This window comes from Rhinopithecus bieti, unplaced genomic scaffold (genome assembly GCF_001698545.2).
Source record: "Rhinopithecus bieti isolate Rb0 unplaced genomic scaffold, ASM169854v2 scaffold_38691, whole genome shotgun sequence".
NCBI classification, from domain to species: Eukaryota; Metazoa; Chordata; class Mammalia; order Primates; family Cercopithecidae; genus Rhinopithecus; species Rhinopithecus bieti.
The window spans coordinates 1,965,164-1,980,373 of record NW_016816690.1 but is presented as its reverse complement, the minus strand read 5'-3'; the positions used below and the strand labels follow the sequence as shown (position 1 = coordinate 1,980,373).

At 55.2% G+C, this 15,210-nt stretch overlaps 1 protein-coding gene across 1 annotated transcript in view; it reads right to left on the bottom strand.

Moving 5' to 3' along the window:
* The window catches only part of GFPT2 (glutamine--fructose-6-phosphate transaminase 2), a 54,314-nt gene extending 48,729 nt beyond the window's left edge, over positions 1-5,585 (bottom strand). The window contains exon 1 of the mRNA XM_017855135.1: positions 5,457-5,585. Coding sequence (XP_017710624.1) covers positions 5,457-5,463 — 7 coding nt within the window. The 5' untranslated portion in view covers positions 5,464-5,585. The remainder of the gene's footprint in view (positions 1-5,456) is intronic.
* Between the last annotated feature and the right edge of the window lie 9,625 nt (positions 5,586-15,210).

Sequence of the window (15,210 nt, the reverse complement as noted above, 5' to 3'; positions counted from 1 at the left end):
GTGGGCGGGGTGGTGGTGGAGGGAGGAAGGGTTTGCCGCCTGGGGGGTGGGGAAGACTCCACTTCGCAGCAGCCAGGTTGGGCCCATGTTCTGATTCTGGTGATGCTGTTTTGAAAAATCTCTCCAACTTTCCAAGCATAGGCTTCCCAACGAAAGCCCAGCCCTCACTGCAAGTGAGGAGACCGTTCCAGGGAGAGGCCCAGCCAGTGCTCCACACAGGAGAGGCTGGCTCTGGGGAGCTATGTCACCACCCACCCAGGCCGGGACTGTCCCCTCACAGAGCCTGTCTTTCTCCCACCATCTGGTGCTTCTCAGAACTGAAGGGACTGACCTTTATAGTCCATGAGCCTCCTAGAGATTAAATAATATCCCAGGTCCCAAACTGCATTACTTCCTGTCTCAACAGAAGAGTATGGCCAAGTTGAATGTCTGCCTCAATGAGTCTCATGAAATTCCCAAGCGTGTGCACGTGTGTGCCTGGGTCTGCCTGTGTGTGTTGGGGGAAGAGGGACAGGTCCACTCTCCTGGGTGAGGCCCACAGGTGTGGGGAGTCCCCTGAGCCTTGGGCTAGGGCTGCTGAGGAGCTGTGGCCTCTCTGACCATCCAGCCCTCATTCTCATACACTAGGAAAGGTCACTTGGTGAGGTGGGGATGACAATTCCTGCCACCTCCTCGCAGAAACAAGATCAAAGCTGGAGGTGCTACGCATGCATGTGATCCCACGCCAGGCTCTTACAGAAAGGCAGAGGAACCTGCGGGCCTGGCGGGGGCCCTGAGCAGACCCGGCACCTGGCTCAGGGTAAAAAGGGGACTTGGCTCCCCTGGAGACAGCCCTAGCCTGCCCCAGGCCTCTTCCAGACCCCAGGGGTTAAAGTAACCTCACCATTGGAATCCATGGGATAATAGACTCTGCTTCCTGCGGTCACCCGGACAGGACGTTTCTTTTTCTTTTTTTTTCTTTTTTCGAGACAGAGTCTTGCTCTGTCACCAGGATGGAGTGCAGTGGTGCGATCTCAGCTCACTGCAACCTCTGCCTCCCGGGTTCAAGCAATTCTTCTGCCTCAGCCTCCCAAGTAGCCGGGACTACAGGTGTACGCCACCATGCCTGGCTAATTTTTTGTATTTTAGTAGACACAGGGTTTCACCGTGTTGGTCAGGATGGTCTCGATCTCCTGACCTCATGATCTGCCTGCCTTGGCCTCTGAAAGTGCTGGGATTACATGCATGAGTCCCCGTGCCCAGCCATTTCTATTTTTTAACAGAAAAGTTGCTAGTGTCCCTTTCATTCTTACAGTTTCACCGAAAACAAAGGGGGAAGTGACATATACTCTAGAATTTAATTAAAAGAAAAAAAATTTTAAGAAAAGAAGGGGACAAGTACAGTGGCTCATGCCTGTAATCCTAGCACTTTGGGAGGCCAAAGTGGGAGGATGGCTTGAGCCCAGGAGTTCAAGGATGCAGTGAGCCATGACTGCCCCACTGCATCCCCGCTTGGGTAACAGAGTGAGACTCTGCCTCTAAAAATAAAAACAAAATACCTAAATAGTTCAATTGTTTTATTGTGGAATTCATTTTCAAAATTTTCTCTCAAATTTATAGTCTCAAATTAATGTCTTAATAAACTAATTTTGCTAGATACAAAAATAATCTCTCAATTGAAAAGCACTGTTTACTGACGCTACACCATAAAGGTATAAATAGAAGGTTTTTCTGAACTTGGGAAACTCCTGAGGAGAGAGTGGAGGGCTGCAGCCAGCATAGAGACTGGAGCAACCCGGCCACAAAGCCAAGGAATGCGCAGCCCCAGGAGCTGGGAGAGGCCGGGGACGCATTCTCCCTGGAGCCTCTGGAGGAGGCGCAGCCCTAGAGGTACCTTGATCTGGCCCAGTAAAACCGATTCTGGACTTGTGGTCTCCAGAACTGTGAGAGAATACACAGCCCTGGAGGTACCTTGATCTGGCCCAGTAAAACCGATTCTGGACCTGTGGCCTCCAGCACTGTGAGAGAATACATTTCTGTTGTTTCAAATCAGCAAGTTTGCGGTCATTTGTTACAGCAGCCAATGGAGACCACCACACCAACCAGGACAAAAGATGGTGATGTCAAGGCAAGGGCTTCACCTTCTGGCAAGAACTAAAGATTCTCCAATTCTTCACAGTGATTGTGGGGTTTTTTTTTTTTTCTCCCTCACGGATTACTATGCAGTATGGGAAGCACAGGGACGGTTTACAAATTTGTGGATGGGAAGCACAAATCCTTCCTGCCAAATCCCCATGCATGCCTCTTCCCTCCTGCCATACCCTGGCTCATGCTGTGCACCAGCCCAGCGTGCCCGCCACCCCCCTCCTCTCTGCAGGGCTTGTGCTTATGTCTGGGCCCTTGTGGCACTGCCCCGGGTCCCTCCCCTTCTTCCTAGGAAAGTCAGCTCCTGCCTCTGTTGTGCAGAGTCCCATCAGTGAGTGAAGCAGCTGGGAAGGACTGGGAGAAAAGGGGAGTTTGCGTCCATCACCCAAGGGGTCACCCAGGCCCTATTTGGAAATAAGGACTCAGGGTTGCTCATCTTCAGATTTTATCAAGAGAAGCCAAAACTCCCACCTACTTATGTGAAATCCCCCAGTTTTGTACGTTGGTAACTAATATAGGAAAAGGTTAAAACCCCGTGACCCAAACAAAAAGATGTTTGCCTTCCCGGTTCAGCCAGTACTCTACCAGGCTGTAGCCCGTGCTCAAGTTCCTCCCTCCACAGCAGCACTGCCCTGATCGGCATCCCGTCCCTACTGGTGACCAGTCTCTGGACTGGCCCTGCGGCTCACCTGCCCCTTCTTTGAGGGGAGGACCACACCCATGGGATCTTCGAGTCCCCCAAGGCCTGGAAAACACAGGGCATTTCCACTGAATGAAAAAGGAAGGAGAGAAGGAAAGGAGAGAGAGAGGGAGGAAATATTGTAAATTTTCTGTCGCAGAAAGTCAGCAAAATGCCAGCAACTTCCAGAGTGTCATTTCAGCTAAATTCTCAGTGCACTGAACGTTTTTGAGAATCATCTGCTGTTTGCAGAGGATCAACTACTGCCGAGTCCTGGCTTCCCATGAAAGAAGCAGCAGGATAAAGGACAGCAAGACATAATCTCAGCAGTGTCATCGCCAAGTGATAAGGAAGCGCCTTAGGTCTCCGCCCCTGTGGGAACGGCCCAAGAGATCTGAGCCCCGAGGACTGCTCAGACGCCAGGTGCGCACAGCCTTCGCAGGGCCTCAGCTTCCCCAGCATAAAGTGAAGAGCTTATCTGGTTCTTTCTAGGAGCATCTTCACGATTCTTGCGGTATCCCTGTACTAACAGCATAATCACTACTTTTTTTTTCTGTAGAAATTGATTAAATTTTCAAAAATTGAAATGAATTCATGCCAAAAGAAAACCACCATAAAAGGAAAATCAGTATCACTTGTCAGACATACTCAGACCATCAACCCCCAAAACAGACCAATGTACTCAATTCTAGCCAGCTGCTGCTGCCTGCTCTGAGCCAGGAATGGCTTCTCCTGTGCAAAGGATACTTAGCAAGTGTCAGAGATGTTAAGGACACATTAGCACCAAGTTGAAACTTTCTCCTGATGTTCCTGAAAAGGAAATAACTTTCCCATGCAGGGATTCCACGACTTCCTGCTGAGCTGTGCCCTCCCCACTTCCCCACCCTGCCCCAGCCCCAAATCAGCAAATCTGAGAATTCTGAGAAGGCACCGAACCCAGCATGCACTCTTTGATTCTGGCTCCGAGTGGGCATCCCCATGGACCACAGCCACTCCTGAGCCCTGGGTGTCCTCTGGGGACCTCAAGCTCCTTCTCACATACAACCACAAGTCAGTACCAGAAGATCTGAGGATACAGGTGGTCACACCCCAAGCTCAACCTTTCCCTAGGAGACAACGTGTGTGTGACCCTTTAAGAAGCAGAACAAACACACTTGTGATTTTGTGAGCTGGAGGAGGAGGGGGCCCCCCCCCCCCCCAAAGCTCAGAGAGACTTGGAAAAAAACCAGATGCCAGTAAGAAGGAGGATGACAGGCAGGGGTGGCAGTGGGGGCAGAGGAGCATCCAAAAAGTAAGGGGAAGGAGAGCCTCTGGTGCTGGGGGGCAGACCCTCCTGGTTCAAGGGTCTCCTGCACAAGTCTCGTTCCAAGGCCACCAGCTTTGGCCAAGGGTCTTGAAAGCCACACTGAGAGGTTTGGAACCCGCAGGGCTTGGACATCTGACAAAACTGCCACCTTTGCCTCATCTCTGTCCCCAGAAACACCCAAAGGTAGCTCTACACATGGCGAATGGCGTCTGGGAGTATGAGATTTTAGCTGAGGGCTCAGGAATTTCAACGGATGCCTGTTCAGCCTGGGTGAGGCTGCAACCCGAAGCAGGCTGCCCGCTCCACCGTAGATGGTTCCCTTCTGCTGAGCGGCTGGCCTCGGACACAAGGCCTGCACAGACCTCCGCCAGGGCTCACCGCAGGCGCACCCCACCCCGGCCCTCAGCAAAGTCAGAGAGAGGCCTTTCATGGCTTCAGAAGTTCCTCCAGGTCCTCCAGCCACAGGCGGCTGGAATGGGTAACTGAATCCTATTCAAGGAAAAAAAAATAAGAGCACAGTGACCTTTTGTCCCAGCAGAAGTTCCCGGCGCTCTCCCGGCCAGCGGAGGCGGCCCAGCCAGGAGAGTAAAGAATTGCAGATGTGCGCTCCGGGCCGCGGCCGCCCTCCCCACGGTCCCGCAGCCACGCAGGACAGCGCGGGACGCCGCGGGAATCGGACGCCCGGCCCCGCTCCCCGCCCCGGACTCCCTCTCGTGGCTCCGGGCCGAGGCTCCGGCAGTGGCTGCCTCTTTCCCGCGCGAAGAGGGGGCAACACGGCACCAACCCTTCTAGGGACCAGAGGTTCCTTTGGGGTCGCGAAGAGGGCGCGCAGGCCCTGCCTGAGCGCACTGACGCCGCGGGGGCGACCCGCGGGCTGCGGGGACGGCGGGGCGGGGTCGCCTCTCTTCTCCCCGGTAGGCGCGGCGGGCTGACCGGGATGGGCGCCCCGCACCCGGGATGCGCCGGCCTGCCCGTGGCCGCCTTTGTGGGCGACTGGGAGACGTGGAGGACAGCGGCCTCGGTCGGCATGGGGTGGGGACCCCTCTGTTACGGGGTCCAGGCCGGACAGGACCAAGTCCCTCCCCTCCGTGGGGAGCGGGCCTCGGTCCCCCTCACTGTGTCCGAGACCGGGAGTCGGGTTGGGCATCCCCCGCCCACACCTCCGAGACAGCCACTCGGGAACGCGGCTGAGGGGCAGCAGGCCCGGCCGACCACAGCCCCTCGGTGGGGCCCGGGGCAGATCGGCGCCCCCAGCCAGGTCCTCGGCGCCTGCTCGCGGGCGGAGGCTGCGGCGCCAGGACCCGCGGGCGGCGAGGAGGAGGCGAGTCGGGCGGGCGCGGCACTCACCGCACATCGTGGCTGCTTCTCGGGTTCCTCCGCGGCTCCGGGGCGCTGCCTGTTCGGACGCTGGGGCGACTCCGTGGGCTCCGTGCGCTCCGCGGGCTCCAGCTCGGCCGCCAGCGCTTATAACCCGGAGCCCTCCCAGCGGGGCGGGGACGGGGCGGGGCCTCCCCGCCTGCCTGCTCCCATTGGCCCCCGGTTGTCGTACAACGGCGCCCGGCCCCACAGGAGCAGGAGGGGGGGGCCAGGCGCTCCCACCGCGTTAACGTAAGCGAGGGCGCGCGCGGCCGCAGATTCCAAAGGGAGCGGAGCTTAGGCACCGACCGCCCGATTGGACCACCGACTCAGCCACGAGTAAGTGCGATGGAAGCCGGGCAGGGCCCGATCGCGCTGTGCCTCCGCTTTCCCATCTGTGAAACGGGCTACCCAGGGAGGCTCCCTCTCCGGGGTGCTGAGAAGTCAGACGGTCTGTGTAAGGCGCAGAGCAGGGGGTCCGGCACCATTCACCAGCTCAGGAAACCCGCGTGAGCCGCTGTCCCTGCCGCGCTCCCATCTGGGTGACAGGCTTGTTTCAGAGCTCACAAAACTCTGAGCCTGGTCCTCACCCTGCATGGAGAGAACTCCTGGGCTTGGCGGAAAGGTGAGAAAACGGACGCTCCTGGAGGCAAAAAAGGACTCTGCCAAAACCTGACCGCCGCGGTAGTGGTAGGATTCGAACCTGGGATTTACCGCAGAGCCCAAACTTGGAGGCGAGGGTTCCGCAGGTTGTGAACAAAGCTGGAGGCGCCCCAGGAAGCCCCGACCCCACCCGCGCCCAGCTGCTCCCGGAGCTCTGTCCTGCGATGCAGGCCCGCGAGGGCCCCGGGGGTTCCCACGCCTGGGGTCGGAATCCGACCCTCCAGTGAGGCACCAAGGCCCGCGTTTCTCCGCCCTGGTTCCCGGCCGTCCCTCCCCTTCCCCCTGCACTCTGGGCCCCTCGTCTCCCGAGGAAAGCCACGAGAACCGGCCTAACGTTTGCGCACTTTGAAGATGTTTTTTTGTTGTTGTTTTTTTGTTCTTTTTCTTAAAAGAAAATCCTGAAATTCTAAACAGATCCTCCTCAGTCGTGGGAAAAAAAAAAAAAAAAAAAAAAAGATTTTACATCTCGTCTAGAGCATTCTTCTGACTTAATTTCACCGCGACTCTGCAAGCCCCGGGGGAAGGAGGTTGTGCCATTGGAGGGCTGAGAAAACAGACTCCACGACAGTGTAGGAGGGGGCTTGGGCGAGTCGTGTTGTTGGGATATCTCAGAGCGATTCAGGAGCCGCCGCGTTTGCCGGCAACCCTCCACTATGCAGGCTGGCTTTCCTTCCTTCCTTCTCTCATTGCTAAGTACCCACTTCACGCCTGTCAGGGTGTGGGTGCTAGAGACTTATTGATGAAAGAGAACAGTTCTGGCCCTGCTCTCCTGACACTTACAAGTGAAAGGGAATCAGACACTAAGCTCGTGGTTACACAGAGAGCTAAAAATTCCAGGTAGGATACAGGGAGGGGGCTGGGCCAGCAGCAGAGAGGGTGCCAGGCTCTGCCTGGGACTGGGCAGGGCTGCACTGGTGCAGGTGGTCCAGAGCCTAGCGAAGCCAGGAAGGAGGGAGCTGCAGACGGTGCAAAGGTCCCCTGGGTGAGGGCTAGAACTTGAATGTGGAGATCAGGTTGTTTGGCCCAGACTGGCCTCCACTGTTGTAACTGAGGTGGGGACAGGGTGATGTCATCGCCTTGTCTTGCTAGCACCAAGAACCCAGGAGCCCTGGGGTCCTAACAGGGTCCAAATCTGCCCTTTATCCTCCTGGAGGAGTCACAGCTCCATGGTGAGGAATGGCACGAGTGCACACTACCACCCCCCGGGATGCATCTGTAGCAGCTGCTGGCTGAGCATCACTCCTGCTTGGAGCACCAGCCCTCTGAGAGTCATTTGGGAGGTTGATGGCCTGGGCCTGGCCACATAGCCTGGGCAGTGGTTCAGAGGTCAGCATGTGGCCCAGGCTGGGATGTTGACAACTTGCTTCAGCACATGAGGGAAACTAGCAGAAAAGATGAGCTTGGCCTGGCACAGTGGCTTGGCTCTTCATCCCAGCACCTTGGGAGGCCGAGGCAGGAGAATTACCTGAGGCCAGAAGTTGGAAACCAGCCTGGGCAACAACAGGGAGACCCATCTTTACAAAAAGTAAAAAAAGAAAAAAAAGAAAAAAACAAGCAGCCTGGTGCGCTGGGCGCAATGGCCCATGCCTGTAATCCCAGCACTTTGCGGGGGCAAAAGTTTGAGATCTTTTGGGCTTGCTTGAGCCCAGGAGTTCGAGACCAGCCTGGCAACACAGCAAAACCCGTTTCTACTAAAAACACAAAAATCAGCTGGGTGTGGTAATGTGCATCTGTAGTTCCAGCTACTCGAGAGGCTGAGGCACATGAATGGCTTGAAACTGGGAGGTGGAGGCTGAAGTGAGCCGAAATTGCACCACTACACTCCAGCCTGGGTGACAGAGCAACTGTCTCAAAACAAAACAAAAACCCAGGTGTGATGGCATGTGCCTGTAGCCTCAGCTACTCAGGAGGCGGGAGGACCTGCTTGATCAGCCCAGACAACATATTAAGACCTTGTCTCTACAGAAAAATATTTTTTAAATAGAAAGGATGGCTTATCCTCTCCTGAGTGGTGTGGCCGGTAGGAGGATGTCCTGATGATGCTGGGGACCTTCTCATCACTTTTGCAGTGGGGTGGAGAGAGGCCATTGAAGAGTGGAGCAATTGGAGCAAGGCAGATGGATCGAGGATGGAGATGATACACATCAGAGCCCCTGGATCCAGCTAGATCTGAAACCAGGATTTATTCCTGGACTTCTCAGTATCAGAGCTCAATAAATTCTCATCTTTGCTTGGGGTACTCTCAAGGGACTTCTGTCATTTGCAACCAAGTAGAGTCCTGACTCTTTGATCATGCTGGAACTAAAGTCTGAGGCCCGGGGGAATGGTTAGGCAGGAAGCCGGTGGCAGCCGGGAAAGGAGGCCCTGGTCTGGATCAGGGGGCCCAGGCTTGGCCCTTTTGAAGGAGGGAAGATGCAGGGCCATGCCTAGGTGCTTCTCTCAGCTGGACCCCATACCTGTGCTTGCAGGGGGAGCCGGGTGTGGAGTCTGCTCCTCACAGTTCCAGTGTCCACTGCTCATGCTGCTCTCCACAGCCGGCCCCAGCCACACTTTCCAGGAGTGCCTCAACCTTTCTGGCCAGCAAGTGAGCCAAAGACCTGGCTGCTTCACCTAAGCAGCTTTTGCAAGCACTTGATAGTTGGGAGATTTGCTCATTGATCTGGTTTCTCCCGAACAGCCCAGAGATCTTCTCCCCTCCCCCAGGCTCTACCCCCAACACAAACTGCCCAGCTGGGTCCCATGGCTGTCCAGGTAGATGAGGAATGCACCTGCCATCCCCTGGCCACAGGCCCTGTTCAGCTGCTTTTCCCTGTGACAATCCCACTACGGTCTGGGGAGGGTTATGGGGCCCGTGGTAGGGCGAGGGCCTCTTCCAACTCCCGTGGGGTCCAGGCTGGACTTTCACCAACTCTCATGCTGGCATCAGGGTCCTCTCTACCAGTTTCCACCAGCCCAGCTCTGCCTGAATCTGGCTGGGCTATGGCTGCAGGGTGACCTGGGGTGGTCACCTGTTCTTCCTGATCTCCTTTTGCCCTTCCAGATGTAGAAATGCCAGGCATATCTCAGTGTGGCCCAGAGACACAGCCCAGCCCAGGGACCATAGGGCCTCCTGAACTTCAGCAGAGGGCCCAGGGGGCTGGGGGTGCAGGGCGCTGAGGCCTGCAGCTGGGAGTACTGCACTGGATCTCTCCATGGCGTGGGGAGGGAAATCCTAGGGGAATCTCTGAGTGGTGCCCACAGTGGGCAGTGGGTGGGGTTCAGGGAGCCCAGAGGACACATCACAGGTGTCATGACTCAGACAGAGTGTCCTGCCTCAGGGAGGCCGATCCTCAGCTCAAACTTAAGATGATGGGGCACCGGGAATAGCAGGGCTAAGGGCCAGACCTGGCATGGGGCAGGAAGCCACACCGCTCCACCCCCGCCCATCTTGAGAGGCTGGGATAGGGTGGATGGGGTATGAGTAGGTCACACACACGCACACAAAATCCCCGGTTAGGGAAAATCTGAGAAAACTGATCTGGGGCCAGGATTCAAGACAGCCAGAGGGGGAGAGCCAGGCAGGAAACCAAGGCAGGAATCCTTCTAAGGAAAAGAAGCTTGTCTGGGGCCTGGAAAGGGGCAGGGTCATGTAGCTCAGGTTTTGTCCCCGAGATGGCTTCACCACCAGCCCCCACCACCATCCCAGGGCTGAGGTGAGAGAGGGCCACACCCCATCCCTGTTATCAGGGCAGGCCGGGCTACGCAGTGGTCCTCTCTCTCAAGTTCCTGGGTGACAGGGATCTGTTTCACCGTCTTTCTCTCTCCTGTGGGAACTCTGGAGGAGGTTTGCCACAAAGCTGAACTCGTGTATTCTTTTATGATTGTAGGTTTTGTTTTTTTTTAATAGGGCTACTTATACATTTTATAACTTTTTTCTTTTTTCTTTTGAGACAAACTTTCACTTTGTTGCCCAGAGTGGAGTGCAGTGGCAGGATCTCCGCTCACTGCAACCTCTGCCTTCCTGTAACCTCTGCCTTCCTGCCTTCCCGATTCAAGCAATTCTCATGCCTCAGCCTCCTGAGTAGCTGGGAATACAGGTGCCTGCAACCATACCCAGCTGATTTTTTTGTATTTTAGTAGACACAAGGTTTCACCATGTTGCCCAGGCTGATCTCTAATTCCTAAGCTTAGGCAATCCACCCGTCTTGGCCTCCCAAAGTGCTGGGATTCCAGGCGTGAGCCACCACACAGAGCCTGAACCACTGCACCTGGCCAACTTTTTTCTTACAAAAGAAATACATGTTCATTTCAGGAAAGAGAGGATAAAAATGTTTTTAAAGGGCTAATGACTCAACTTTTTACCCACCACCAAATGTTATCCTCTGCACCTATAGTCAGTATTTAAAGTATTTAAACAACGGTACAGTCATTCTGCAAACATTGTTTTGTAGCTGGAATTTGACTTCTGGTTAGAAAGAACTTCAAATTGTGCTGCAAAGCTGGGATCTTGCCCAGGGTCATCAGCACTGTCCCTGATGCACCTCTGTGCCTTGGCATCCTGGAAAACTTGGGCTTTCCACTCTGCTTGGCCAGGTGACGGTGGGGGTTTGTGCGAGACGAGCACTAATCTGATACTGCACCAAGCATTGGCCGTGAGACAGCGGTGGTGGGTGGGCGGCAGGCTACCCCATGTCGCTCTGTTCCTGTTAACTCTCTGGCTGAGACAAAGGGGCTGGGGCTGTGGACTGAATGCTTGTGTCCCCCCAGATTCATATGTTGAAATCCTAGCCCCCAAGATGATGCTATTAGGATACAGGGCCTTTCGGGACGTGCTTCAGTCGTGAAGACTGAGCCCTCGTGAAGGGGTTCGTGCCCTTACCTAAGGGACCCTGGAGAGCTGCCTTGTCCCTTGGGATGCAGTGAGAAAGCACCACCCATGAACCAGGAAATGAGCCCTGATGAGGCGCCAGATCTGCTGGTGCCTTGATCTTGGACTTCCCAGCTTCCAGAACTGTAAGCAATAACCTTGTTGTTTACAGGCCCCCCAGTCTGCGGTGTCCTGTTGTGGCAGCCACATGGACGGGGAAGACAGCTGATGAAGGTAACACCTGCCTTTCCTCACCTGTGTGGCCCTACTTACGCTCACCCCATGCCAATCACTCAGTTATTTCAGGCAAAGTAGCTTCTCAGGGACAAAAAGGTACATGCTGGGGTCCAGGGAGAGGCCTCACATCCACATGCTGGGGTCCCCACGGGTCCAGGGAAAGGCCTCACATCCACATGCTGGGGTCCCTGCAGGAGCAGGGAGAGGCCTCACATCCACGGGCTGTGTGGGGAGGTAAAGTATGGCTGTTCATTTATTTTCCAAATGTCCTCAGCACTTACATGTGCCTGCCCTGTGCTAGGCCGGGCGTGTAGAGAGGAAACCAACCCAGTTTCCACCCTTGAGGAGCTTATGGCTCATAGTCTAGCAGACAAACACACACACAGAAAATAAGGAGTGACATTCCAATTCTAACTGAATTTTATAAGTTGGAAGGCATTCAGCTGCAAATTGGGCAGGGAAGGGCACGCTGGGTGTAAGGCCAGCTGAAGCAAAGGCCAGGTAAGAAAAGCAGGCCAGGCTGGGCACACTGGTTCACACCTGTAATCCTAGCATTTTGGGAGGCCTAGGCGGGAGGATCACTTGAGGTTAGGAGTTCAAAACCAGCCTGGCCAACATGGTGAAACTCCATCTCTACTAAAAATACCAAAAAAATCAGCCAGGCGTGGTGGTGGGTGCCTTTAGTCCCAGCTACCCGAGAGGCTGAGGCAGGAGAATCACTTGTACCTGGGAGGCGGAGATTGAAGTGAGCCCAGGTCACACCTCTTCACTCCAACCTACGTGACAGAGTGACAGAGTGAGATTGTCTTAAAAAAAAAAAAAAAAAAGGAAAAAAAGAAAGAAAAGAAAAAAGGCACAGGGAGTGAGCAGTGCCGATCCTGCACACACCTTGCCTAGAACCAAACGCCCACAGGATCCAAGCAGGTAATGTAAGGAAGGAAGGTGAGTGCCAGTTGGGCAACAGGGGACCCAAGCCGGTGGCCGCTGGGGGCTGGTGCGGAGAGGGTGGCAGCTTTTATTCCCTTATTTGTCCCCACCCATGTTCTGTTTTTGTCCTATCAGAATACCCTTTTCTCAATCCTTCCCGGATTGGCTACTTTTAGAATTCTGCTGATTGATTGGTGCATTTTACAGAGCACTGATTGGTGCGTTTTACAGAGCGCTGATTGGTGCATTTTATAAACCTCTTGTAAGACAGGAAAGTTCTCTAAGTCCCCACTCGACCCAGGAAGTCCAGCCGGCTTCACCTCTCAGTAGGGACTGAGGTCATGTACCCCATTTAAGACTCTTCCTGGTACCAAAAAAAAAAAGGCAGGAGGCTGGTCACTGAGTGGAGACCAGTGTGAGGCGAGGGCGCAGTGTGGAGGGGGTAGGAAGCCTGTAAGAGCCTCTTTTGAATAATTAAAGGTAGGTGTTTCAAATTGTGTTTATTTGCCTATTCTATAAATAGACCTTTCCTGAAAGGCCAAAGCCACGTGCTCCTGGGGGCAGAGGTTTGCAGCCCGGCCCTGACCGAGGGCTGAGGAAGGCCCAGTGGCTCAGATGTGCCGAGGGTGGGAGGGCGGCACTTGCGGTCACGTTGGACCCTCTGCCCCATGGAGCCTCTTCTGTTGATGGGGACTTCTCCCTACAGAACCCCAGCGGAAGCCAGCCCTGGAGCACTTGCCTGGGGCTTGAAGGCTGGGCAGTGGCCCAGCAGAGTGGATGACAGGGATTCATTAGGTAAAGAGTTTCGACACTGTGGGCTACATTAGATCTCTTCCCTGTTGCATATTCTTCTTTGTGCATTTTTTTGTTTTGTTTTGATTTGTCTTTCACAATCCTTTAAAATATGAAACCACTCTTGGCTGGCTGGCTGGGCATAGAAAAACAGGCCAGGATTGGGATTTGGCCTTGTGGGCTGTGGTCTGTGGCTCCTTTCTTTAATGCCAGTGCTCAACCCAGGCCTGGCCATGGAGTTCAACCCTCAGTAGAGGGTGTCTGCCCTGTGCCGCTTGGGGGCTGTATGGGATGGACCTGTTTGTGGCTGCTGTTGGCAGGCGGTGAGGAGTTCACACACTCAGTGGGAAGCCCTGAGAACCCGGCTCAGGAAACCAGCAGGGTTCCCGAGCAGCCCGGTGCCCAGAGTCCTCCAGGACAGCAGCCTAGGTGGGGGGCGCTGGCTGCACAAGGGGTACTGTGGCCAGCAAAGGGCCGCGTCTGTATGATTTCCCAGGAAGATGCCTGTGTGCTCTGGGGTTACAGCAGCCCTGGCCAGGAGCCCCGGGGGAAGCAGCCCCGAGTATGAGGAACTCCAGGCTTCCCAGAGCACATGCCCCAGAGGGGCTGCTCTATGCAGGCCTGGGAGCCCAGAATCACCTGGGCCACTCACTCAAGCCACCATGGTGATTGTGGAGGGGTGGGCCCTGGCCTGGCAGGTTTGCAGTCTTCTGAGGGGCCTACTTTTGGCTCTCTTGACCTAACTTTGCCTCTGTGCCAATGTTTACCCTGCACCCCTGCAGATCCCCTCTCCACCCACTCGTCCTTCTCTGTGCCCTGTGAATCTGGCTTCATCAGGGGTCCAGGGCCCTCTGGCTTCTGGTGGGGCTTTGGCTAACGAATGACACCCAACAGGAGGTCCAGGAAGGATAGGGAGTGAGGTCAGGATATTTGCCCTCCAGGAGGCGACTGAATCTCTTCCATGGGCCTCAGGTTCTGTCTGGTTTTCTCTCCCCCTGCTACACTCTTGGGGTCCAGCCCCTTCAGGTCTGGGAGTGGCCTTGCTCCAGCTGGGCAGCCCCTTACACCTGCATGCTCCCTTCCAGGAGTGCTCCTCAATCACTCTGTCCAAGGCTGCAACCTTGGGGCACCAGCTGTCTGTGTCTGTCCAGGACCGTCCTGGTTCTAGCACTGAAATTCCCACGTCCCAGGGAGCCCCTCAGTCCTGGACAAACCGGAGCAGTTGTCACTCTGGCTGCCACCTGTTTCCTTGCATTCTTGTCTAATAAGCTGAGAGTAAGAAAGGCCCAAGTTTGGGCCCAGGCGCAGTGGCTCACGCCTGTAATCCCAGCACTTTGGGAGGCCGAGGCAGGTGGATGACGAGGTCAGGAGTTCAAGAACAGCCTGGCCAAGATGGTGAAACCCATCTCTACTAAAAATACAAAAAATTAGCTGGTGGTGCTGGCAGGCAGCTGTAATCCCAGCTACTCAGGAGGCTGAGGCAGAGAATTACTTGAACCCGGGAGGCAGAGGTAGCAGTGAGCCAAGATCACATCACCGTACTCTAGCCTGCACAACAGCGTGAGACTGTCTTAAAAAACAAAACAAAACCAAAAAAAAACAGCTCCAAGGTTAGACTCCCCCAGTGTCTCAGGACCGGAAGTTTGGACTCCCAGTGTCTCAGGACCAGTGTGAGAAGTCCAGCAGTTGCTAAGTACTGACTGTGGCTTTTTCTTCAAGGGGGTTGCCTCCAAATTCTTCCTGTCCCACTGCCTAGAATGGGTGCTGGCTGTGCTACCTGCCTGGGGTTCTTGCCTGGCCCGTAGGCAGCTGAGCCAGCGGCACCACATACTGCAGAAGTCCTACAGATCCAGGGCTTGGGGGTGGGTAGGAGGAGTAGGGAGCACTTTGAGTGTGGTGGTGAATGTCTCCTCTGAGTCTCGCAGTGGCATTTGGCTATAATTCTTAGAACTCATGACAGGGACAGAGGTTGAAGGCTTGGGACCCAGGACACTTCTGGTGTCTCTCTCCAGACAGCGGGTTTCGGGTGAGCCATGCAGACAGGCAATGAGCGGCATCCCAAGCAAGCGTCAGCCCAGCACCAAGGGGCATGGACCAGACCCCAGAGCATGCCTGGAGCCACTCCCTGCCTGCTGCACGGCCTCGTTTCCCTGTGCATCTAGACAGCTGGGTGGGACATGAGACTCTCCCAGCCTCTGCTGGTGCAGGTAGGAGGCTTAGGGAGGGTGTCCACTAAGTGAACCAGCAATGGTACCTTCTGGAGTGACCAACAGGCGGGGG